Source organism: Scyliorhinus torazame, chromosome 9, assembly GCF_047496885.1.
Source record: "Scyliorhinus torazame isolate Kashiwa2021f chromosome 9, sScyTor2.1, whole genome shotgun sequence".
Taxonomy (NCBI): domain Eukaryota; kingdom Metazoa; phylum Chordata; class Chondrichthyes; order Carcharhiniformes; family Scyliorhinidae; genus Scyliorhinus; species Scyliorhinus torazame.
In genome coordinates this window covers 128,722,865-128,750,612 of record NC_092715.1, presented here as the reverse complement: position 1 = coordinate 128,750,612, position 27,748 = coordinate 128,722,865, and the positions used below count along the sequence as shown (strand labels likewise).

At 44.1% G+C, this 27,748-nt stretch overlaps 1 protein-coding gene across 3 annotated transcripts in view; it reads right to left on the bottom strand.

The window, feature by feature from the left end:
* The window catches only part of LOC140429471 (dmX-like protein 1), a 366,142-nt gene that overhangs the window by 156,690 nt on the left and 181,704 nt on the right, over nucleotides 1–27,748 (bottom strand). For all 3 annotated transcript variants that reach the window (XM_072516509.1, XM_072516511.1, XM_072516510.1), the window contains exons 16-19: nucleotides 24,241–24,360; nucleotides 22,753–22,962; nucleotides 14,370–16,088; nucleotides 1,709–1,819 (exon numbers count right to left, since the gene is read on the bottom strand). In XM_072516509.1, coding sequence (XP_072372610.1) covers nucleotides 1,709–1,819; nucleotides 14,370–16,088; nucleotides 22,753–22,962; nucleotides 24,241–24,360 — 2,160 coding nt within the window. The remainder of the gene's footprint in view (nucleotides 1–1,708; nucleotides 1,820–14,369; nucleotides 16,089–22,752; nucleotides 22,963–24,240; nucleotides 24,361–27,748) is intronic.

Genomic DNA, 27,748 nt, shown 5'->3' with positions numbered 1-27,748 from the left:
TAGATGAATTGGCCATGTTAAAATTGCCCCTTCGTGTCCACAAAAGAAAATGGTTAGGTGGGGCTATGGGGATAAGGCTGGGGCATGGGCCTGGATAGGGTGCTCCTTTGGAAGACCTGAGCAGGCAGGCTAGATGGGCCGAATGGCCTCCTTCTATGCTGTAGGGATTCTCTGATTCGATGACCCCATAGACGTATCTCATCATCAGAAAAATGAGGCACGGTGTTATCAACAAATGCTACCAAGCAGCAATAATTCATTAATAAACTGCTCAGTGATGCTCAGTTTAGATTCTGTCAGGGCCACTTTGCTCGAGATCTTCTTACAGCCTCGTCCAAACATGAAAACAGCTAAATTCAAGTGACGAGATGAAAATGACTGCCCTTGACACGAGGGTAGCATTTGATTGAATGTGGCATCAAGGAGCCTTTGTAATACTGAAGTCAATGGGAATCAGGGAAAGCTCTCCAGTCAATTCCAACACAAAAGTTAATGATTTTTGGAAGATATTGTTGGAGGGCAGTCATCTCAGCCTTAGGGCATCACTGCAGGAGTTTCTCAGGGCAGTACACTTGACCCAACCATCTTCAGCTGCTACACCAATGACTTTCCCTCCATCATAAGGTCAGAAGTGAGGCTGTCCGCTGATGATTGTAGTGTTCAATTCCATTTGAAGAGCTTCAGATAATGAGGCAATCCGCACCCAAATACAGCAAGACCAAGGCAGCATCCAGGCTTTGCCGATAGGTGGCACACGATTGCCAGCAAAAATCCAACTACGCGCCTATGACATTCCATGGCATTACTATTATGAAACTTCTCCCATCAATCATTTGGTCAACATCATTATATCACTTAAATACGTTGGCTACAAGAGCAGCCAGAAACTGTGTTGTGCAGTGAGTGATTCGTCTTCCGGCTCACTAAAGCCCGTCTGCCAAGTTCAAGTCACAATAGTATGATGGTTGCTCCCCAACAACTCCCACAACATTAAAGAAGCTTGACATATTCCAGATCACAACAATTCTCTTGACCACTATCTCATCCTGTACCTTATTCGCTCTCGCCACCTGATGCATAGTGGTAGCAATGTGTACCGTCTAATAAATGTAATGCAGGCACTTGCGATGACATCTTTGATAGCATTTCTTAAAACTGTGACCTACATCACTTCAAAACACATGAGCAGCATAAGCCTTTGAGCTACCTCCAGGTTCCCCTCCAAGTCATGGTCACGTATCCTTGTTCCTTCACTGCCTTTGGGCCAAAATCCCAGAACTCCCACCTAACAGCGCTGTGGAGTATCTTTACCACATGGACTGCAGAAAGTCAAGGCGGCAGCTCATTACCACCACTTCTCAACTTAAGCATGTGCCCTAAATGCTGAAATTGCTGGCAAAGTCCAAATGTCGTAAATAAAGTGATTAAAAATAAATTCTAGAAATTGTGTTACAGTGATAGTACATTTAAAGGTTCTAAAACAATTTATGGAATATATTCTACTTAGGGCTGTATAGGATTGTCCACTCATTACAAGGCACATTTTGGAAGCTGTACTGCTAAAGGTACAATGTACCAGGTGGAAAGTTAGGCAATAAATACTGTGTGTCTGTTAGAACTGGTTTTAAGGTACTTACAGGAATTAAGAGTTTCAGTTGCATCTTTAATTTGATTACAGGAGATACTCTCACCATTTTTATTCATTTACCTTGACGAAGAAGTTGTGCTCGATAGACTGGAGGTAGTGATGTCAATAGGAATGTATGGAGCCGCATGGCTAAGAGAAACCTCAATCCACATTCATCGAGGGTTTCTCCACCTGGAAAAAAGGAACCATTTGATTTTATTTGCATATTACGCAATTTCAATTTCCAAAACCCTTTGGCTATAAAGAAATATAAGAGCAGGCTGCTTTAAATTGTTGATAGAACTAATCTGCCTGTTGTATTTGTAAAAACTACAAGCATCATTAAACTAATTCTGCTGCCCCACTCTCCCACTAGATCTGCATCTTCCCGTGCATGAAATGCTTACTCAATTTTCCTCAAATAAATCTGATTAAAGCATGCAGCAATGATTCAGTGGCAAAGCATTCCATCCCAAATCTTCCAATTACGGTCGGAATACCTATTTGTGACCTCGATTTGACAAAAGTATTCACTTCCTCCAATTTTCTGCCAATCTTCCGATGTAAGATCCTGCAGAAATCAGACAGCACAGAAAACCTTGGAGACATCAGCAAAAGGAATCCATGCAGAAGCCACGCACACCGTCATTTTTGGCACTAGCTTTCATATTCTGCCAAGTGTTCACGAACACAATCAAAAGCTTTGTGCAGTTGTGCTCACCACACTAGAGGGTGCAAAGGAGATTCACCAGGATGTTGCCTGGGCTGGAGCATTTCAGCTTTAAAGAGAGATTGGGTAGTCTGGGCTTGTTTTCCTTGGAGCACAGAAGGTCGAGGGTGGACCTGGTTGAAGTGTTTAAGATTATGAGGGGCAGAGATAGGGTGGGTAGGAAGGAACTATTCCCCTTCACAAAAGGGTCAATAAACAGGGGGCATTGATTTTAGGTTAGGGAGAGGAGTTTTAGAGCGGTGTGAGGAAAGGGTGCTGTGAATCTGGAACTCACTGCCTGAAAGGGTCAGAGAGAGAGGCAGGAACCCTCACAACATTTGAGAAGTATTTAGATGAGCACTTGAAATAACATAGTATACAAGGCTACGGGCCAAGTGCTGGAACACCCAGAGTGCCTACGTGCTTAATGGCCGGCACGGACACGATGGGCCAAAGGGTTCTTTCTATACTGTAAAACTACGACATATAAACAGCCTTTCAGTGTGATCGTGAATGAGTGTTTTAAGGTGGGTGAGCTAAGTGGGTGAAGGAGTACAGTAGAAACTGGATAGGATGGTGAAGTAGGGTCAGAGAAGTCACAAATGTTGGGGAAGGGGTGGGAGGCGGAGGGAGTAAATGGAGGTGTTTGGGGGATCAGCTACAGAGTTATCCAGGAGTTCAACAAGATTTGGAGAGAGCTGTCAATAAAGGCTTCACGAGTTATTGCAGTGCATCTTGTAGATGGTACACACTACTGTCACTGTGAGCCAGTTGTGGAAGGAATTAAGATGGTGGATGGGATGTCAATTAAACTGGTTGCTTTGTCGTAGATGGTGCCGAGTTTCTTGAGTGTTACTGGAGCTGCATGGATCCAGGCAGTATTCCACCACATTCCTGACTTGTGCCCTGTAGATGGTGGACAGGTGAGTAATCCGATGCAGAATCCTAGCCTCTAACCTACACATGCGACCACAGTATTTATATGGCTATTCTAGTTAAGTTCCAGGTCAGTGGGACATCCCAGAATGTTGATTTTGGGGGATTCAGCAATGTTAAGGACTTTGAATGTCAATAGAAGACAGGGTGGCATGGTGGCGCAGTAGTTAGCACTGCTGCCTCACAGTGCTGAGGACCTGGGTTCAATCACGGCCTATGTGGAGTTTGCACATTCTCCCCATGGCTGTGTGGGTCTCACCCCCACAACCCAGAAGATACGCAGAGTAGGAGGATTGGCCACGCTAAATTGCCCCTTAATTGGAAAAAATGCATTCGGTACTTTACATTTATATTTTTAAAAAGTGAATAGGAGATGATTAGATTCTCTGTTGTTGAAGTTAGTCATTGTCTGGCACTCAAGTCACCCCACGTCTGACGGTTATACAGATCTTGTGGCATGTGGACTGCTTCAGCATCAGAGGAGTCACAAATGTACTGTGTAATCATGAGTGGACATCCTCACTTCTGTCTTTTATGATGGAGGGAAGGTCATTGATGACATGACTGAAGATGGTTGGGCCTAGGACATTACACTGAGGAAACCCTGCAGTGATGCCCTGGAACTGAGATGATTGGCCTCCAATTGGCACAACCATTTTCCTTTGTTCTGGGTATGACTCCCAACTAGTGGAGACTTTCCCCTCTGGTTCCTATTGACTTCAATTTTCCAAGGGATCCTTGGTGCCACACTTGCTCAAATTTTGCCTTGATGCCAAGGGCAGTCACCCTCACCTCACAAATTCAGCTCTTTATACCCATGTTTGAGCCAAGGTTGTCATGAGGTCTGGAGCAGAGTAGCCTGGGTGGAATTCAATACGAGTCAGTTAGAACATAGAACATAGAAAATACAGCACAGAACAGGCCCTTCGGCCCACGATGTTGTGCCGAACCTTTGTCCTAGATTAATCATAGATTATCATTGAATTTACAGTGCAGAAGGAGGCCATTCGGCCCTTTGAGTCTGCACCGGCTCTTGGAAAGAGCACCCTACCCAAACTCAACACCTCCACCCAACACCAAGGGCAATTTGGACATTAAGGGCAATTTATCATTGGCCAATTCACCTAACCCGCACATCTTTGGACAGTTAGTAGGTCATTGTTGTCGATGCCATCCTTCATCACCTTGTCGATCATCAAGAGGCCAGCGATGGGCTGGTAACTGGCTGGATTAGATTTTTCCTGCTTTTCGTGGACAGGACATGCCTGGGCAAATTTCCGCATTTACAGTAAATGCCCGTGTCGCAACTATACTGGAAAAACCTGGCTCGGGAACAGTTAGTTAAGGAGCACAAATCTTCTGCACTACTGCCAGAATGTTGTGAAGGCCCATAGACATCAATCTTTCTTGATGTTACATGGAGTGTATCGAGTTGGCTGAAGATTGGCATTAATAATGCTGGGGATCTCAAGTGGAGGCTGAGATGAATCAACCGCTCAGCAAGTCTGGCTGAAGATGGTTGAAAATCCTTCGGCCTTGCCTTCTGCATTCATGCTGGGCTCCATACATGACTGAGGATGGTGTGGTTATAGAAGATTACAGCGCAGTACAGGCCCTTCAGCCCTCGATGTTGCGCCGACCTGTGAAACCACTCTAAAGCCCATCTACACTATTCCCTTATCGTCCACATGTCTATCCAATGACCATTTGAATGCCCTTAGTGTTGGCGAGTCCACTACTATTGCAGGCAGGGCATTCCACGCCCTTACTATTCTCGGAGTAAAGAACCTTCACCTCTGACAAGTGTCCTATATCTATCTCCCCTCAATTTAAAGCTATGTCCCCTCATGCTAGACATCACCATCCGAGGAAAAAGGCTCTCACTGTCCACCCTATCCAATCCTCTGATCATCTTGTATGCCTCAATTAAGTCACCTCTTAACCTTCTTCTCTCTAACGAAAACAGCCTCAAGTCCCTCAGCCTTTCCTCGTAAGATCTTCCCTCCATACCAGGCAACATTCTGGTAAATCTCCTCTGCACCCTTTCCAATGCTTCCCCATCCTTCCTATAATGCGGCGACCAGAATTGCACGCAATACTCCAAATGCGGCCGCACCAGAGTTTTGTACAGCTGCAACATGACGTCATGGCTCTGAAACTCAATCCCTCTACCAATAAAAGCTAACACACCGTACGCCTTCTTAACAACCCTCTCAACCTGGGTGGCAACTTTCAGGGATCTATGTACATGGACATCGATCTCTCTGCTCATCCACACTGCCAAGAATCTTACCATTAGCCCAGTACTCTGTCTTCCTGTTATTCCTTCCAAAATGAATCACCTCACACTTTTCTGCATTAAACTCCATTTGCCATCTCTCAGCCCAGCGCTGCAGCTTATCTATGTCCCTCTGTAACTTGTAACATCCTTCCGCACTGTCCACAACTCCACCGACTTGTGTCATCTGAAAATTTACTCACCCATCCTTCTACGCCCTCCTCCAGGTCATTTATAAAAATGACAAACAGCAGTGGCCCCAAAACAGATCCTTGTGGTACACCACTAGTAACGGGACTCCAGTCTGAACATTTCCCATCAACCACCACCCTTTGTCTTCTTCGAGCTTCTGATCCAAACTGCTAAATCACCCTGAATCCCATGCCTCCGTATTTTCTGCAGTAGCCTACCGTGGGGAACCTTATCAAACGCTTTGCTGAAATCCATATACACATCAACTGCTTTACCCTCATCCACCTGTTTGGTCACCTTCTCAAAGAACTCAATAAAGTTTGTGAGGCACGACCTACCCTTCACAAAACCCTGTTGACTATGTCTTATCAAATTATTCCTTTCCAGACGATTATACATCCTATCTCTTATAAACCTTTCCAAGATTTTGCCCACAACAGAAGTAAGGCTCACTGGTCTATAGTTACCAGGGTTGTCTCGACTCCCCTTCTTGAACAAGGGGACAACATTTGCTATCCTCCAGTCTTCTGGCACTATTCCTGTAGACAAAGATGACTTAAAGATCAAAGCCAAAGGCTCAGCAATCTCCTCCCTAGCTTCCCAGAGAATCCTAGGATAAATTCCATCCGGCCCAGGGGACTTATCTATTTTCACTTTCCAGAATTGCTAATACCTCCTCCTTATCAACCTCAAGCCCTTCTAGTCTAGTAGCCTGAATCTCAGTATTCTCCTGGACAACATTGTCTTTTTGCTGTGTGAATACAGACGGAAAATATTCATTTAGCACCTCTCCTATCTCCTCACACTCCACGCACAACTTCCCACTACTGTCCTTGACTGGCCCTACTCTTACCCTAGTCATTCTTATATTCCTGACATACCTATGGAAAGCTTTCGGGTTATCCTTGATCCTACCTGCCAAAGATTTCTCATGTCCCCTCCTGGCACTTCTTAGCTCTCTCTTTAGGTCCTTCCTAGTTAACTTGTAACTCTCGAGCGCCCTAACTGAACCTTCATGTCTCATCTTTACATAAGCCTCCTTCGTCCTCTTGACAAGTGTTTTGACTGCTTTAGTAAACCACGGTTCCCTTTCTCGACCACTTCCTCCCTGCCTGACAGGTACATACTTATCAAGGACACGCAATAGCTGTTCCTTGAATAAGCTCCACATTTCCATTGTGCCCATCCCCTGCAGTTTTCTCTCCATCCGATGCATTCGAAGTCTTGCCTCATCGCATCATAATTGCCTTTCCCCCAGATATAAATCTTGCCCTGTGGTATATACCTATCCCTTTCCATCACTAAAGTAAACGTAATCGAATTGTGGTCACTATCACCAAAGTGCTCGCCTACCTCCAAATCTAACACCTGTCCTGGTTCATTACCCAGTACCAAATCCAATATGGCCTCGCCTCTTGTTGGCCTATCTACATACTGTGTCAGGAAACCCTCCTGCACACATTGGACAAAAACTGACCCATCTAAAGTACTCGAACTATCGTGCTTCCAGTCAATATTTGGAAAGTTAAAGTCCCCCATAACAACTACCCTGTTGCTTTCGCTCCGATCCAGTATCATCTTTACAATCCTTTCCTCTGCATCTCTGGAAATTTTCGGAGGCCTATAGAAAACCCCTAACATGGTGACCTCTCCTTTCCTGTTTCTAACCTCAGCCCATACTACCTCAGTAGACAAGTCCACATCAAACGTCCTTTCTGCCACCGTAATACTGTCCTTGACTAACAATGCCACCCCTCCCCCTCTTTTACCACCTTCCCTGCGCTTACTGAAATATCTAAACCCCGCACCTGCAACAACCATTCTTGTCCCTGCTCTATCCATGTCTCCGAAATGGCCACAACATCGAAGTCCCAGGTACCAATGCATGCCGCAAGTTCACCCACCTTATTCCGGATGCTCCTGGCATTGAAGAAGACACACTTTAAACTACCTTCCTGCCTGCCAGTACACCTTACTCATGACCTCACTACTCTCAATCTGCTGTATACTTGAGCTACAATTCAGGTTCCCAAGCCCCTGCTGAACTAGTTTAAACCCTCCCGAAGAGCATTAGCAAATTTCCCCCCCAGGATATTGGTACCCCTCTGGTCCAGGTATAGACAATCCCGTTTGTAGAGGTCCCACCGACCCCAGAATGAGCCCCAATTATCCAGAAATCTGAAACCCTCCCTCCTGCACCATCCCTGTAGCCACGTGTTCAACTCCTCTCTCTTCCTATTCCTCGTCTCGCTATCATGTGGCACGGGTAACAACCCAGAGATAATAACTCTGTTTGTCCTAGATCTAAATTTCCACCCTAGCTCCCTGAATTCTTGCCGTACATTCCTATCCCTTTTCCTACCTATGTCGTTGGTACCTATGTGGACCACGACTTGAGGCTGCTCACCCTCCTCCTTCAGGATCCCGAAAACATGACCGAGACATCACGCACCCTGGCACCTGGGAGGCAACACACTTCCCGCGAGTCTCTCTTCTTCCCACAGAATCTCCCATCTATCCCCCTAACTATGGAGTCTCCAATGCCTAATGCTCTACTCCTCTCCCCCCTTCCCTTCTGAGCAACAGGGACAGACTCTGTGCCAGAGACCTGTACTCCATGGCTTACCCCTGGTAAGTCCCCCACCCAACAGTATCCAAAGTGTTATACTTGTTACTAAGGGGAACGACCACAGGGGATCCCTGTACTGACTGCTTCCTCCCAGCCCCTCTCACCGTCACCCATCTATCTTCATTCTTCGGAGTAACTACATCCCTGAAGCTTCTATCTATGACCACCTCTGCCTCCCGAATGATCCGATGTTCATCCAGCTCCAGCTCCAGCTCCCTAACGCGGTTTCTGAGGAGCTGGAGATGGGTGCACTTCCCTCAGATGAAAGCAGCAGGGACACTGACGGCGTCCCTCACCTCAAACATTCTGCAGGAGGAACATTGCACTACCTTCCCTGCCATCCCCTCTGGATAAAAAAAGAAAAAGAGCTTACCTGTTATTCACTCCCCTTCTCAGCAAGCACTCACTCAGCAATCTCTGCGCCCCGCACAATAACACCCGAGGGAAAAGAAAAGAAAAACTACTTACCAGTCACCAGCCAATCCCTTACCTGCAGGCCGTGACGTCACGGTTCAACTTCTTTCTACTTCTACCTGCCCTCGAGCCTTCCTCTTGATCTTTACAGCGGTTGTTTTTGTTTTTGGTTAGAGGAGGGGGTAGGGAGCGAAACACTGAAGAAGTGTTTTGGGTTTAAGTATCACTTGACAACAGCTCCTCCACAAACCACCTTCAAGTTCGGGTGAGCACAACGGCGTATGCCAATTTCGCTCGCAACAGCCAATCAGCAGCTCCGCTCTACTGCCCTCTGCTGGATGCTTGTCTTCACTTGAACAGCTAGGGTCTCTTGCTCAGGTACACCTTCAAGTTCGGGTGAGCACAACAGTGTATGCAAATTTCCCCCGCAACAGCCAATCAGCAGCTCTGCTCTACTGCCCTCTGCAGGATGCTTGTCTTCACTTGAACAGCTAGGGTTTCTTGCTCAAGTACACCTTCAAGTTAGGGTGAACACAACGGCCTACACAAATTTCCCCCACAACAGCCAATCAGCAGCTGCGCTCTACTGCCCTCTGCTGGATGCTCGTCTTCACTTGAACAGCTAGGGTCTCTTGCTCAGGTAGACCTTCAAGTTAGGGTGAGCGCAACGGCGTATGCAAATTTCCCCCGCAACAGCCAATCAGCAGCTCCGCTCTACTGCCCTCTGCAAGGCCAACATTTATTTCTCATTTATAATTGCCCATGAAGTGTGAACAATCTTCTTGAACCACTGCAGTTCATACAGTATAGGTAACCTCAAAGTGTTGCTGAGAAGGGAATTTCAGGATTCTGATGCAGTGACCGTGAAGGAATGGCGATATAGTTCCAAGTCAGGATGGTGTGTGACTTGGAAAAAACTTGCAGCAGGTGGTGCTCCCATATGTCTGCTGCCCTTGCCCTTCCAGGTGGTAGAGGTGGCAAATTTAAAAGGGGCTTCCAAGCAGCATTGACAAGTTGCTGCAGTGCATCTTGCATTTGGTACATACTGCTGCCGTTACGCATCAGTGGTAGACTGGGTGTTTAGGTTGGTCGATGGGATACAAATCAAGTGGACTGCTTTGCCCTGGATAATGTCAAATTCCTTGAGTGTTGTTGGAGTCACACTCATTCAGGCAAGTGGTGAATATTCCATCACATTCCTGACTTTTGCATTGTAGATGGTGGGCAGGTTTTGGGAAGTCAGGATGTGAGTTACACACTGCCGAGTCCCCAGCCTCTGTCCTATTCTTGTAACCACAGTATTATATGGCTGTTACAATTTGGTTTCTGGTCAATGGGGTATTGCAATTGAATGTCATGGGGAGATCTCTCTTGTTGGGGGTGTTTGATGCCTGGCACTCCAGTGGAGAGAATGTGACTTGCCACTTTATCAGCCCAAGACTGAAAGTGGGTCCAGGTCTTTCTGAAAATAGACTGCTTCAGTATCTCAGGAGTTGTGAACGGAACTGAACATTGTGCAATCATTAGTAAGCATCCCCAATTGTCCTGGGCAGTTATTGCATGAGGGTTTTTTTGAAAATGAAGAAACGCGATTGCAGCAGAATGGAAACAGAAATTTCAGAGCCTCAGTCAATGGAACTACATAATGACCAGTATCAATTATATCTTTCCTATGCCATTGACTATTAAAATTGAATGGGAAATTTAGTAACTTGGGAGAAATAGACAGTGAAGGTATTGGCGGCATTCATGAAATAGAATGGGGGGAGCAGACCCATGTTGGTTTCTGCATCCAGGAGGGATGGGAGAATTGGAGGGTAGGGACTTTTTTTTCCCTCCAGTGCACAATATTTGAGGATTTATTTCTTTGTCGTGGGGAGGTTGTTGCTACCAGGGGTGAGGAAAGCTGAATAGTCGGCTACTGTCATTTCAGATCATGAACCGCACTTGGTGGATATGGTCTTGGAGAGGGGGCTGACACAGAGGTCAGAGTGGCAGATGGATGTGGACCTGCTGGCGGGGATTTCTTTGAGAGGATGGCAGGGGTCATAGACGATTATTAGATTTACTATGGGAGGGAGGCGTTGAAAACAGTGGTATGGGGTGAGATGATTTCGTAAAATGGACAGGTTGAGAATGAGGCTGAGTTGTTGGTTAGCAGAAAGAAGCTGCAAACGAAGTTTGATCTTTTGTCCACGGGGTAAGCGGTATGCCAGATGAGGCAGGCAAAGGGGACGGTGTAAGAGTATGGGGAGAAGGCCAGTCATTTGTTGGCGGGCCAGCTCAGATGGCAGGCGGCCTCCCGGGAGATTGTTCAGGTTGGGGATGGAGCAGGGGAGAGGTGGAATTGGTGTCAGTGCCAAAGCAGGTGAATAGGGTATTTGAGGACCTCTAAAAGTCATTGCATAGGTCAGAGCCCCCGGGGGATGTTTCAAGATATGCAGCAGTGTTGAGAAGGATTGGAGTGTCCCAGGCTGGGGAAGGAGGGTAGGGTCAGGATGGAGGAGCCAGCAGTGATTGAGGAGGTGCAGACAGCGATTGGGAGAATGCATATGCAGAAGGTGTCGGGTCCAGAGATGATCGGACAGCATCTATTTTGCTTTTGTTAAAGATAGATAAGGACTCAGTGGAGCGTGGGTCATATCAGCCTATATCCCTGTTAAATGTGGACACTGAGATACGTGTCAATGTATTGGCGTTTAGGCTGGAGTGCCTCCCGCAGGTGGTGGGTGAGGACCAGATGGGGTTTGTAATGGGGAGACGGTTAGCAGCGAATGCACAGCGCCTGTTAAATGTGGTTCTGTCCCTGGCAGAAGGGGAGGAGCAGGAGGGCATTGCGGTGTTGGAACTGGAAAAGGCATGTGTCAGGGTTGAGTGCAGCTATTTGCTTGCGGTGCTGTAGCGGTTCGGTACAGGGCCTAAGTTTGTGGCACGGGTCAAATTTATATACACGATCTGAAGGTGAGCATTCACATGCTCGAGGTGAGCTCGTGGTACTTCCAACTAAATAGGGGAATGAGGCAGTGGTGTCCCAAGTCCCTCCTCTTGCTTGTGTTGGCAATAGAGCCCTTGGCCATTGCGCTGAGGGGCTTGGATAAGTGGAGGGGTATAGTGAGGGACAGGGAGTGGGTGGTGCATAGGGTGTCCTTGTACGCTGATAACCTTCTTTTTAAAATATCGGACCTTGTTCCTACGGTGGGGGACATATTGGGCTACTAAAGCGATTTGGGGATTTTTCAGGTTACAAACGAAATTTGAAGAGCGTGTGCTTTTTGGTTTCCCTGCTGGGAAAGGGGTCTAACTTGAGGGGGGGGGGGGTTGCCATTTCGAGTGGTGGCCACTTATTTCAAATATCTGGGTTGCAGGTGGCTCGGGTTTGGGCCCAGCTCAGGTAAACTGACGTCACAAGCCTGGTGGGTAGAGCCAATGCGGACGTGCAGAGGTGGGATAGCCTCCCCTTGTTGCTTGCGGGCCGGGTGCAATTGGCTTCTATTTCTATTCCAGTGTCTCCAGGTCTTCCTGCCAAAGGCGTTTTACCTGCGAGTGCAGCAGCTGATCTCGTCATTTATTTGGCCTTACTGAATCGTAAGAAGGTACGGGATTGGTGTAAGGAGCCAGAAGCAGTGTGGTGAGGATGGAGGCAGACTCCTGTCGGGGTCGGAATGTGGTGATGCTGGAGATATGGAGGCAATTTTAAATTAGGGTTGTAATCGAAATTGATGCCGGTCCAAGAGAATCTCTTGTTTGAAATGGCTAGATTGGATTTGAAGTTTCGCGACTGGGAGAAGGGGGTGGTTACACTCGAGGATCTATTCCTGGGAGGACGTTTCGCAAGTTTGGAAGAGTTGAGGGAGAAGTCTGGGATGCTGCGGACCAAGGCTTTTAGTTATATGCAGGTGCGGAATTTTTTTAAGACTTCCTCGACGTTTCTGCTGATTCCTCCCCCCTCTTTGCCAGAGGGGGTGTGTCAGTGACTGGGTTGGGGGGGGAATCATCTCGGCTATTAATGGGAGGATTTATAGAAGAGGATGTAGTGTCTTTGGAGGGGGTGAAGGCCAAGGGGGAAGAGGAAATGGGGGGGGGGGGGGGGGTGCTCGAGGAGGGGTGGGGGTGTGAGGTGTTGCAGTGGGTGAATGCATCGAACTCTTGTGCAAGGTTGGGGCTGATACAGTTGAAGGTGGTGCACAGGGTGCACCTGACAAGGTTGAGGACGAGTCGGTTGTTTGAGGGGGTGGAGGACGTTTGCGAGCAATGTGGGAAGGGGCCGGCTAATCACATACATATGTTTAGCTGTTTAGCACAGGGCTAAATCGCTGGCTTTGAAAGCAGATCAAGGCAGGCCAGCAGCACGGTTCGATTCCCGTAACAGCCTCCCCGAACAGGCGCCGGAATGTGGCAACTAGGGGCTTTTCACAGTAACTTCATTTGAAGCCTACTTGTGACAATAAGCGATTTTCATTTTTCATTCATTTCATTTCATTTTGGCCATGTTTGAAGTTGAGGAAGTTCTGGGGCTCCTTCTATAGCACCATGTCAGCGATCTTGCAAACGGACTTAGAGCCTAGTCCCCTGGGGGCCATATTCAGGGCTTCGGAAGTACGAAGCTGCAGTCAGGGGCGAGACAGGTGGTTTAGCCTTCGCCTCACTGGTAGCTAGGAGGCAGGTTCTGTTGGGGAAGAGATCCACCCTGTGCTTCAATGCGGTTGGGAGACATGCAGACCACGGTGCAGACTCAATGGGCTGATGGGCTTCTTCTGCACTGCATTTTTCTGTGATTCTATGACGATGGAGTTTCTGTGTTTGGAGAAAGTGAATTTCACCTCGAGAGGAAAATGTGGAAGGGTTTCATACGAGATGGCTCCCGTTTATTTATCACTTTACAGAACTGGCCTCCAACAGCTCTTAGGGGTTAGTTTCAGGTTCATGGGTGTTGGTTGGTGGTGGGTGTTGAATTGTTCTAGTAATCTTGTTTTTTTTTGCCTTGGATTTATGTATAAAATGTTGAAAATTTAAAATATACACATTTTTAAAAACATTTGTAGGCAGGAAGTGGACATCCTACAAATGTTTTTATAATAGATATCCAAGTTAAAGGTACTTATTTCACCTCGATTACTTGAAATTTGCATTTTAACATCTTTTCTCCAGTCAAAGAAAGCATACTACTGCCACTTGACCATTATGGTGCCTCTTGTGACAGGTTCAGGTTGCTCCTTTTAACTTCAAATTTATATTTTTGTAGCAAATGAAGATCGAGGGAATGTCTTGCATCTATAATTTGACCAATACTGACATTTGTTGGTGATGCATAATGCTCAATTTTTTCATGTTCTGAGAACAGGAAAAATATGGTTCAGTCTGCACTACAAAAAAGATGGTAATATATCGCAAAATCATGTTCACCAAAAAGCTAGCATCAAGCACATAACACACATCACAACAAAAAGGTCCTTGCATATCTTCAAAGAGTCTCAAAATGAATATATTAAAATCATTTACACTGACATATACAGGTTATTGGTACGATTGTTTACAAAAGGTTTTAAATTACAAATGAAACTTTCACTGAAGCAAAACACATTACCTTGTGTTCTCTCTCTGCTCTCGCCTATGTCAGTGCTGATAGTTGCCATGGTATCTGCGAGCGCCATTAAAAACATTTGCTCCATACTTGTAAGACCAGGCAAACTGGAATGAAGCAAATGACTGGATAGTACTCGAGCATGTTCAGGACCAAAGTAGGTTAAACTGTACTGGGAAAGGTCAATAACCTTCAGACTATTGTCTTCGTCAACATTGAAGCTATCAAGGTCATCTGTACCAGTCCTGGACATTGCAAATAATTCATCATAGTTTCTTCCTGTTGAATGCCTTTCACTTTTCTCGCTGATATTTACTCGTTTGTTTGGTTTTTCAAAAGTGGTGTGAGAAATATCTTCATCAGCAGCTAAAAGTGCACACAGAGGAAGAGGAGGAATAGAGTCGATTTCTGTGTAGTCAGGATTTTCACTTTTATTTGAAGTTAAGGGGTCTCTTGCTGTGCTACCACTTGCACTAATTGTCAGAGATCGGAGTCGCCGTTCGTGGCTAGTTTCACTATCGCTGACAGTGATTACTTCTCCTGCAATACATTTGACTAAATGAGACAGAATGGCTTTGGACCGTCTGATTTTACCCAAGTCCATTAACTCCAAAAGTTGCAACGGATGGTACTGAGGCAGAGTGGGAGACAAATCATGAGATGCTTCAAAAAGGCCAGAGTCCTCCATTTCAATATTCCAATTAAATGGAATTTTTTTGCCACCAAATTTCTGAGCAAGTCCAGTCACTGACCTTGCCAGGGTTTTTCTGTACAGGTAAGGGTTGGAACCATTTGCACTGCCATATTTTGCTAGACTAACTATTGAAGGAGTGCTACCACTTTCAGCTTCAGTTATCACAGGATCCAATTTGTCAGGTGGTTGCCATTGTGAATAAACATGCATTTCACAATCCATCCCTACCACTAGGATACCATCACGCACCCAAGAAAGTGAAACTGGTAATGACAATGATCCATCCACTGAAGAAACCAAATCCACACTTCTGAGAAGCACCCACCTAGATTGAGATACTTCTTTGGCACTATCCCATAAAGACAACGAGAAAACTGCTGGTGCTTCTTTCTTTGTTTGATTTTGTATTATTCCAGAAACCTGTCCATACATTACCAGTTTAGATCCAATTCCTATAGTTAAGATGTGCGATCCATCCTCCTTGGAGACCCAGTCTAAGTGAACCAGAGGTTTTGCATCAAAAGTCATTTGATGATCATTGGTCAGATGTGACTCCTGTTTATTATAAACCACTAAATTACTATCTATACTGATCCTTGGATCCAACATGGCACCGGTGTGACTCAAGTCATTTAAGTGGATTGTCTGCTCATGAATCCATTGGGAGCCTCCAGTTGATTCACATTCAAATATGCCCACATGCATTGTGAAGTGTTTACTGGAATGTCCATTAGCTGGTATTGTTCGTTTGTATGCCACTGCTAGCCGGCTTGTGTATGAACAACTTACATCCACTGGCCTTCCTGGTACACTAACAGCACTACTGTTCTGAAGTCCTTCTTCAATCAATAAAGGCCATTCTTCCCAAGAATAGGCAAGATTACTCTCCACACCATCCCCAGCTGCTGAAGATTCTAAATGGGCTGACACTTTACATCGCCAGAATCGGACTTTTCCATCTGTGCAAGAAGTTGCCAGAAGATATGGAGCAAGGCATGCTGGGTGAACTGACGATGAACTCAGATGCCCTGCAATAAGTGGAATGAAAGATTAATGGAAATAACAATGAAGATAGCAATAATACCTTTATGTTTGTTCAATAATAAAAACGACAACAGTCAACCAACTTCAAAATCAGATCAGGACTTACTTTTGCAATGAAAGCAAGACATTGACATATTTCCGACCTAACTCAGTTTATCCATCCATGTCCATATCTCTAAAACACTATTATCTGCAACAGTGTTTCTTAACTTTACATCTGAAAGGTCTAGCTTTAGCTTTTAGGCCATACCATCTAGTCCTGAATTCAACAACTAACGTAAATAATTTATCTCTACCAATCCCATTTGTTCCCTTAATATCTTAAAAATACCAATCCACTGAGCCCCAATCCTCAGAATTCGAGGAAATACAACCCTAGTTTATGCAGTCTTTCCTTGTAATTTAATCTTCAGGTTCCAGGTTTTGTTGTACTAAATCGACATTGCAATCCCACCAAAGCTAATTTATCCTTCCTAACATATGTGCCCAAAACTGCTAGAGGTTCTCCGGGTGTGGTCTAATAAAGACTTTGTACAGCAGAAGCACAACTTCAACCTCCTGGTATTTTAGTCCTCTAGATAGAATGGGCCAGCATTCCATTAGCCTTTTAGAATACACTCTTCACCTGTTCATGACATTGTATTGACTCGTGTACCTGGAACCTCCCCTGTCTGGTCCCCATAGTTCTACAAATCTTTTTTTCCTCAGATAATTATCCAATTCTCCTTTGAGGACCTCAAATTAATCTGCCTCTATCATACTCTCAGGCAGACCATTGCAGATCCTAAAAGTGTAAAAAGTTTTGCCTAATGTCCACCATTGCATCTTTTGCTAACCACTTTAAATTGGTGACCTCTGGTTCTCACATAGCAGATTAAGATGTAAAGTTAAAGATCATGGGATTATGGGTAGTGTCTTGAGATGGATAGAAAGCTGGTTAGTAGACAGGAAGCAAAATGTTGGAATAAATGAGTCTTTTTTTGATTTGTAGGCAGCGACTAGTGGGGTACCACAGGGATTTGTGCTTGGGCCCCAACTGTTCACATTATATATTAGTGATTTGGACGGGAACTAAATGTATTATCTCCAAATTTGCAGATGATACAAAGTTGGGTGGGAGGGTGAGCTGTGAGGAGGATGCAGAAATGCTTCAGTGGGATTTAAACAGGCCGAGTGAGTGGGCACATGCATGGCAGATGCCGTATAATGTGGATAAATGTGAGGTTATCCGCTTTGGTAACAAAAATAGGAAGGCACATTACTATTTGAATGGGTGTATATTGAGAGAGGTGGATACTCAGCGAGACCTTGGTGTCCTCATGCATCAGTCACTGAAATTAAGCACGCAGGTACAGCAGGTAGTAAAGAAGGCATATGGTATGTTGGCCTTCATAGCGAGAGGATTTGAGTATAGGAATTGAGTACTGCAATTGTATAGGGCATTGTTGAGGTCGCACCTGGAGTATTGTGTGCCATTTTGGTGTCCTTATCTGAGGAAGGATGTTCTTGCTATGGAGGGAGTGCAGCAAAGGTTTACCTTGGATGGCAGGACTGTCATATAAGCAGAGACTAAATCAGTTAGGATTATATTCATTGGAGTTCAGAAGAGTGAGAGGGGATCTCATAGCAACTAGAAAATTCTAACAGGTTGAGATAGGGTAGATTCAGAAAGAATGTTCCTGATGGTGGGAGGAGTCCAGAACTAGGGGTCATAGTTTTGAGGACAAGGGGTAAACCTTTTAGATCCGAGGTGAGGAGAAATTTCTGCACCGAGTGGTAAATCTGTGGAATTCGCTACCACAGAAAATAGTTAAGACCAAAACGTTGTGTAATTTCAAGAAGGAATTAGATATAGCTCTTGGGGTAAAAGGGATCAAGGCATATTGGGGGTGGGGAAAGAGAGGCAGGATTAGGGTATTGAACTTGATGATCAGCCATGATCATAATGAATGACGGAGCAAGCTCGAAGGGCCGAATTACCTCCTCCTACTTCTTTTTTTCTATGTTGATCCTTCCACCTACTGGAACAGTTTCTCTCTCTCTACTCTGTCCAGACTCCTCCTCAATTTTTAAAACCTCCATCAAATCTACCTTCTCTCCAGCTACTTCACTTTCTATCTCATCAATAGTTGAGGCCCCAATATATATCCTCTCAGGACACCTTTAGTCATATCTGGCAATCAGAGTACCTGCTCATTATCCCTATTCTGTCTCTCTTGCTGCCTTGCCAGTTTCCTAATCAGGCACGTTTTCAATTCCATGGATTTCAAGTTTAGTCAACAGTGTCTTGAGGAATTTTATCAAATGCCTTTTTGTATGTCCATATAGCTAACACCTGTACACCTTTCTTGCCCTACCTTTAATAGCTCTTGACAAATTTTGATCAGGTTTTGCGAGCATGACTTACCTTTACAAATCTATGCTGGTCATAGAATCATAGAATCTACAGTGCAGAAGGAGGCCATTCAGCCCATCGAGTCTGCACCAGCCATGGAAAGAGCACCCAATTTAAGCCCATACCTCCACCCTATCCCTGTAACCCCACCTGACCTTTTTTTGACACGAAGGGCAATTTAACATGGTCAAGAGGCGGCATGTGGCGCGGTGGTTAGCACTGGGACTGTGGCGCTGAGGACCCGGGTTCAAATCCCAGCCCTGGGCCACTGTCCGTGTGGAGTTTGCACATTCTCCTCACGTATGCGTGGGTTTCACCCCCCCAACCCAAAGATGTGCAGGTTAGGTGGATTGGCCACGCTAAATTGCCCCTTAATTGGAAAAAAATATATACATTTGGATACTCTAAATTTAAAAAAAAATTTAGCATGGTCCATCCACCTAACCTGCACATCTTTGGACTGTGCTCTAAAGCCTGCAAAAACATTGTGGGTAGCCGTAGTTACAAAGTGCTGTACAGTTTTAGCAAAATGTTACCAACTTTTAATTCACTGTTTAGTTTGCACATTTCAATTCCTTATCCTTTGTGGTCCAATAATATCTTTAAAATTCACTCTTAGCCACTAATGAAGTACCATGTGTGCTGTCAATATTTTCTTACTCTGTGCATGTGTCTGTAATAAATTTCACCTGCCATCATTTACATATTTTGCACAAGTCCTTATTATTGCATATACATCAGAGATACTTAATCAGCCGTAAACTGCTTTCGGATGTCCCAAAGTCATGAACTGCATTATTTAAATATAAGTTTCTTCTTTCTGCAACTCATTTCGCAGTTTGCGGGGTTGCACAAAAGGTACCCAAGGAAACAAAGGCCAGTCTTACATTTTTGTAGTGCCTATAATGACCATTAAATTAACTGAAGTGTTTTGCAGCCAGCTGAGTGTGGTATGTCACTCTTTCTTCAATGCCCCTGAGTGTATTCAGATGATGGATATTTTTTACTTACAAAAAAGAACATTGAAGCTTAGAAAATAGGTCATTCTGTCCTTCAAGCCTGTTCTGCCATTCAATATGATCATTGCTGATCCTCTATCTCAACTCCAGACTATATGCTCTTCCCATACCCTTGACACCTTTAGTTTAAAAATCTATTTCCTTCTTAAATTTCCTCCATAGCCTCAGACAAAAATCCTGCCATCCCAGGAATCAGTCTGCTGAATCTTTGTTGCACTCCAGCTCAGCTACGTCATGTATATCCTTTCATAGATAAGGGGCCCAAACATGCACAAAATACTTCAGGTGTGGTCTCACCAAGGCTCTATAAAGCTGCAGTAAGACATCCTTGCGCCTGTACTCAAGACTTCTTGCAATGATGACCAACATACCATTTGCCTGTTTAACTGCTTGCTTTCGCTTTCAGTGACTGGTGTACAGGGGCACTCAGGTCCCTTTGTACATCAGCATTTCCCAATCCTCCTCACCACTCACATTCTCACCAACATTTGTGCTGTCAGCATATTACATTTGGTCCCCTCATCCAAATCATTGATAGAAATTGCAAATAGTTGGGGCCCAAGCACTGATCCCTGCAAGACCCTTCTGTCTGCCACTCCGAAAATGGCCCACTTATTCCTATTATTTTCTGCCTGTTATCCAATTCTCAATCCACGCCAATGTTACCGCCAATCCTTCAATTTTTCACAATATCCACTTACATGGGACTTTATCAAAAGCTTTCTGAAAATCCAAATATGCTTTATCCGTTGGTTCCCCTTATCTCTTTTGTTAGTTATTTCTTCAAAGAACTCCAGTAGGTTTGTCAAACATGATTTTCCTTTCATGAATCCATGTTGACATTGTCTAATCCTGTTGGTATTTTCGAAGTGTCTTGTTATCAAGTTCCTTATAACAGACTGTAGCATTATCCCTACTCTGGATGTTAGGCAAATAGACTTTAGCATTTTCCCAGCTACTGATGTGAGGTGAACATGTGACAAAAATATAACTTTTGTGTGAAGCAATGGTTTTTAATCCATCTTTTTAATCAAGGCTAGAAACCTGAATCAAACATTTTAAAAACGGATTTAAAAAAAACACACGGGTTAAAGGATCTCGAGCTTGTAGCCAAACCATTTGCATAACTTTATATTTTACTCCACTGAAATGGTGACAGTACGTCTGCAAAACACAAAGACAATGACCTCCTTGGGAATGTGAAGCATCCACATCTCTTGTCCCTTGAGCAAGGCATTAAGGCCTGAAGTATTTGACTTCTGAAGACAAACCATTAAGCCTAATTACACTGGGGCCATGGTGAGATCATCTTCCCAGGCATGGTCTAATTAAGTTATCTTTGGAATACACTGGCAATGACCTTATTTGGATCCTCTGAATAGCTGAAGAGAGATCATGTGACAAGTCAACCCCTTTATAAGTTTAAGCCATCTGTTTCGCTGCAGAACTGAAGACAAGCAGCTGTGACCAAAGATCTATGTGGGTCCCTCCTGCCTCCCTCCTTTTCTCCAACCCACATTGCAAGTTTTGAACACACTCAGTGACCATCCAGGGACACCACTACTGCAAACAGAAATTATTAAGAAGTCAACCCAGCACTACCATCCCCAGAAATACAACCAAATCAGTTATTTATATCTTTAAACCAGATACATCAGGACCTGAAGCCAGCCAAATCACCAAACTATAAACTCATCTAATTGTAACAAACAACATGGCATATGGGCCATGTTATACCTTGATTGAAGATTGTCATCAAGGGTCAAGTGACCTTCTGTGTTTTCTGCACAAATGATTCCCTCATATCTGAACATGCTTCTGGAAAATTCTTAGGTTGAAAATACCATGGTAGGACACTCTCCCTTGATCAGACATTCAAAATGTGAAACCACTTGTCAATTTGCAACTCCTAGTTACTGGATGTTGACTGAAACTCAAAATCAATAGCTCTCCCAGACTCAGCTTCTGCGGGCTCAACTCTGACAAAAAATGGTCCAAAGAAACCAGTTATCACAGGTGGGTGTGAACTGCTACCATTAAAATCCCATTGTGTAGCAGTGGCTTCTAATTTTGAAACAATTATGTGGATATTGATCATGGGGGTCACATGACTGAAACAATCCTCAGATCACACATCCTTTTATTCCAGGAACAAGGGAGAGATAGGGCAGTCTGCAAACCAACCGGAAATGCAGGACCATCCTCCAGCACGAAGAACAGAACCCTGCTTAACAATCAGTCAACCAAAGCTGTAAGAGCAAAGGACTAATTTGTTTTCATCCTAAAACTTTGACTTCAGAAACTTGGCCAATACATGGTTTGGAGATCCAGAGGCTTCCATCCATCCAAAGAACTGCGAGGGAACCAATCAATCCTAGTGTGCATGACTCTTTAAAAGGACTGATATTTGGACATGTGATTAACTTCTTGCGTTTTCTTTCTCCAATGACCTAAACACATGCTTTGCCCCTAGAACTTGGTGTTTGTCGTGTGCATGAGGCAAAGTGTGTTACTTTACATTTTGGGGTATTATGTGAGTAAACCAGCTTTCTTTTGATTTAAACCGTTTTGTGTTTAATATAGAAAACCATAACTCTCAAAAGGTTTAAAACACTCCCTATAAAACAACATCTTGTTGCAACAACCAAGAGGTGGGGAAGAAAGGATTGCACCATCTCTCCCCGTTCATTAATCGAAGTACGACCTGGGAGATATTGTAGCCAATTTGCACACAGCATTTTACACAAACAGCAATGTGATAATGGCCAGATTATCTGTTTTTGTGTGTTGGTTGAGGAATAAATATTTGCTAGTACACCAGGGAGAACATTTTGCTCTTCCTCAAATTGATGCTATGGGATCTTTTATATGCAGTTGACATGGCAAATGGAGTTTTGGGGAAGAAACGGAAATGTTAATTTAGCTTTCTTTTTCAGACATTGATTAGCCAGTTTTTTGTCTATGATATTAAGTTTTTCTTACATGTATAACCTAGAGGCACAAATTTACCTCACTCTATAGAAAATAAAACTTTAAACATAATACAAAATCTATTGCTACTTGCATTTACTTTGAAAAGCAGACATTCACAGTTGAATAATAGAACAGCTTATATAGTATAGAACCAAAACTGCTTAAATGGAACCATACATTAAATTCTAGCAGTGCTATCTCAAACATGGAGTTTAAAGTCGCTCACAGGGACTTCATTTTAATCATTAAACACCAACTAACCTGCAGAGGGAGTAGTTCTAATAATTTCAACACCCTCTGGCAGAGCTAATTCTTGGCTATAAACTCTTTTTGAGATGATTGCTAATCTACTGGCACTCTGTAAATTTGCTTTACAAGCCTGGTATTTTTTGAAGAAAGGAGAATGCAATTTTTCAGAAGAGAAGCCATTTTGTTCCTTTGGAGGTGACAAAGAGATTTCATCAGCATTGTCTAAAAAAAAAAAAGAACATTTTCATTTATTAGTAGAGCTCCACTAGAACACTTACATAACCACAGTATAATTTTGTGCACAATTTACTGCACTGTCAAAAAAACGCTAGTTGCATTGCACCTGTTACCATAACATGAAATGCACCAGTTCCTGTGGAAAAGATTTAATGTTCGGGATAGAATCTGTAATGGATCAGGCAACAGTCCAAGGAGGAAGTTGGATTGACTTGTTAAATGGTCTTCTGCCACTAACATTGGAACTCTCTTTTGCAAAAGATAGTGGAAGCAGAATCTTTGAATTTAGGCAAGGTGTAGACATATTGTCACGGAACTAGTAATTCAGAGATCCAGGATAGTGCTCTGTGACCAGGGCTTGAATTCCACCACAGCAGATGTTGAAATTTGAATTATGTCTAATGATGACCAAGAAACCATTGCCGATTCTCATAAAAACCCACCTGGTTCACTGATGCCCTTTAGGAGAGTAAATCTGCCATCCTTACCTGGTTTGGCGTACATGTGACTCCATATCCACAGTAATGTGGTTGACTCTTAAATGGCCCAGCAAGCCACCCAGTTCAAAGGTAATTAAGGATGGGCAACAAATGTTGGCCCAGCCAGCGATGCCAACATCCCGTGAATGAATAAAGATACTTTTACGGTAGAGATAGCTAGATTCTTGGTAAATAAGGAGGTGAAAGAATATAGGGGGTTGACAGGAATGTCGAGAAATCAGATCAGCCATTATCTTATTAAATGGCAGAGCAGAGACTAAGTGGCCGACTCCTGCCCCTAATTCATCTGTTTGTATGTATGTTCACAATTATTTGTCTGTGGACGATTCCTTTAGGTTCACTGTTTAAATGTTACTTTGTTTTAAACAAATCAACGCGATAATTAATGTGCAACCGTTGGAAAGTAAGGAGGTTATGAGTGACATAAAAATAAAATAGGACCATGATTAGCATATTAACCCTGCATCATTGGTGCATGTCGTCTTTGGGTTAGTTAGGTTTTCTCTCAGGTCTTCCTGAAGTTGTTAAGTTTGTAAATGTTTTTAAAGCAGTGAACAAATGCTTTAAATTGTCTACAGACTTCCGATCTTTTCATTTCTATCACAAATTACCAAAACGGGAGGTTATGGATCAACATGCAGTTACATTGTTCTAATGGATTCCTTGTGCAAATTCAGATCAGCTTGGGTTAGTCACACCACATATTTGACAATTACATTGAATTTTTATGTTAAATGTAATCTAACTTATAAATGACACCCACCAATAGAGATCTGATCGGATTTCAAGTGCAAATGCCACATATGCAGCACTGAGCGGCTGTTCTGCTTATGCTCAATTACCACCAAAAAGAATTTTTCTGAAAAACCATCCTGCGGTTGCTCTGTAAAGTAATGAAAATTGGTCAAACAATGCTCCCTACATTGAACATTACCTAGAGAATAGTAGTGCATTAGCAGGTGTGAAAGAAACATTTCAATTATCATTGTCTTTCTAAAGCAAATGTTAATAGTCCAAAGTCTTAAAATTCAAATCATCCAAAAATTTGAATAATGCAAAGTAAATAAATCGGCAGTGAAGGAACTTGTGCTCGACAAAAGTCATATTAATGGATAATTAAGTGTTATGGAATTAAGAGCAGATTGTAGTGTGATTCGGTGGTCATTAACAGTTAAGCTTTCAAATTATGCAAGTTAAAAGCAAATTACTGCAGATGCTGGAATCAGAAACAAAAACAGAAAATACTGGACAAACTCAGCAGGTCTGACACCATCTGTGGAGATAAAAGGGAGCTAATACTGGGAGCTTTGACAAAGAATCATCCAGACTCGAAACGTGAGCTCCCTTTTCTCTCCACAATTGATAGTTGTTACATTTTCACTGTTGCTGGAATGCTCATTTAAATATGATGTGGAGATGCCAGCATTGGACTGGGGTGAGCACAGTAAGAGGTCTTACAACACCAGGTTGAAGTCCAACAGGTTTGTTTTGAATCACTAGCTTTCGGAGCACTGCTCCTGCCTCAGGTGAATGTGGACATAGGAATTAATAATGGGAATATCAAAATCAGGCCACAAGGGCTGCCGTGACCAAGCAAATGCCAACCATTCCGGACTGGACTCAGAAATTCATTGCCTGAAGAGGGTAAAGGGCAGACATGTTGGCAGGGTGAGCACTCCCGTGCCCATCCACGTCCAATGGGTTACATGGTCACCCTGCAACATCCTGGTAAATCTCCTGGGCACCCTTTCCAATGCTTCCACATCCTTCCTATAATGCGGCGACCAGAACTGCACGTAATACTCCAAATGCTGCCGCACCAGAGTTTTGTACAGCTGCAACATGACCTCAGGGCTCCGAAACTCAATCCCTCTACAAATAAAAGCTAACACACCGTATGCCTTCTTAACAACCTCATCAACCTGGGTGGTAACTTTCAGGGATCTATGTACATGGACACCGAGATTCTCTGCTCATCCACACTACCAAGAATCTTACCATTTGCCCAGCACTCTGTATTCCAGTTACTGCCTGGGTCATCTGCAAATTTACTCGCCCATCCTTCTACGCCCTCCTCCAGGTCATTATAAAAATGACAAACAGCAGTGGCCCCAAAACAGATCCTTGTGGTACACCACTCGTAACTGAACTACAGGCTAAACATTTCCCATCAACCACCACTTACAGCTAGCCAATTTCTGATCCAAACCACTAAACCACCCTCAATCCCATGTCTGCGTATTTTCTGCAATAGCCAACCGTGGGGAACCTTATCAAACGCTTTACCGAAATCCATACACACATCAACTGATTTACCCTCGTCCATCTGTTTGGTCACCTTCTCAAAGAACTCAATGAGGTTTGTGAGGTACGACCTACCCTTCACAAAACCGTGTTGACTATCCCTAATCAAATTATTCCTTTCTAGATGATTATAAATCCTATCTCTTATAATCCTTTCCAAGACTTTGCCCACAACAGAAGTAAGGTTCACTGGTCTATAGTTACCGGGGTTGTCTCTACTCCCATTCCTTAACAAGGGGACAACATTTGCCATCCTCCAGTCTTCTGGCACTATTCCTGTAGACAATGGTGACAAAGATCAAAGCCAAAGGCTCAGCAATCTCCTCCCGAGCTTCCCAGAGAATCCTAGGATAAATCCCAACCGGCCCAGGGGACTTAACTATTTTCACTTTCCAGAATTGCTAACACGTCCTCCTTATGAACCTCAATCCCGTCTAGTCTAGTAGCCTGCATCTCAGTATTCTCCTCGACAACATTGTCTTTTTCCTGTGTGAATACTGACGAAAAATATCAATTTAGTGCCTCTCTTATCTCCTCGGACTCCATGCACAACTTCCCACTATTGTCCTTGACTGGCCCTACTCTTACCCTAGTCATTCTTTTATTCCTGACATACCGATGGAAAGCTTTAGGGTTTTCCTTGATTCTACCTGCCAAGGACTTCTCATGTCCCCTCCTGGCTCTTCTTAGCTCTCTCTTTAGGTCCTTCCTGGCTAACTTGTAACTCTCAAGCACCCTAACTGAACCTTCACGTCTCATCTTTACATAAGCCTGCTTCTTCCTCTTGACAAGTGATTCAACTACTTTAGTAAACCATGGTTCCCTCACTCGACCACTTCCTCCCTGCCTGACAGGTACATTCTTATCAAGGACACGCAGTAGCTGTTCCTTGAACAAGCTCCACATTTCAATTGTGCCCATCCCCTGCAGTTTCCTTCCCCATCCTAAGTTTGCCGAATCGCATCATAATTGCCATTCCCCCAGATATAACTTGTGTCCTGCGGTATATACCTATCCCTTTCCATCGCTAAAGCAAACGTAACCAAATTGTGGTCACTATCACCAAAGTGTTCACCTACCTCCAAATCTAACACCTGTCCTGGTTCATTACCCAGTACCAAATCCAAAGTGGCCTCATCTCTTGTTGGCCTATCCACATACTGTGTCAGGAAACCCTCCTGCACACATTGGACAAAAACTGACCCATCTAAAGTACTCGAACTATAACGTTTCCAGTCAATATTTGGAAAGTTAAAGTCCCCCATAACAACTACCCTGTTACTTTCGCTCCGATCCAGAATCATCTTTGCAAACCTTTCCTCTACATTTCTGAAATGTTTCGGTGGCCTATAGAAAACTCCCAACAGGGTGACCTCTCCTTTCCTGTTTCTAACCTCAGCCCATACTACCTTAGTAGACGAGTCCTCATCAAACGTCCTTTCTGCCACCGTAATACTGTCCTCGACTAACAATGCCACACCTCCCCCTCTTTTACCACCTTCCCTGAGCTTACTGAAACATCTAAACCCCGGAACCTGCAACAACCATTCCTGTCCCTGCTCTATCCATGTCTCCGAAATGGCCACAACATCGAAGTACCAGCTACCAACCCATGCTGCAAGTTCACCCACATTATTCCAGATGCTCCTGGCATTGAAGAAGTCACACTTCAAACCACCTTCCTGCCTGCCGGTACACTCCTGCGACCTTGAAACCTTACTCATGACCTCACTACTCTCAACTCCTGTACAGTGGAGCTACAATTCAGGTTCCCATCACCCTGCTGAATTAGTTTAAACCCTCCCGAAGAGCATTAGCAAATTTCCCCCCCAGGATATTGGTACCCCTCTGGTTCAGGTGTAGACCATTCCGTTTGTAGAGGTCCCACCTGCCCCAGAATGAGCCCCGAGCCCCAATTATCCAGGTATCTGAATCCCTCCCTCCTGCACCATCCCTGTAGCCACGTG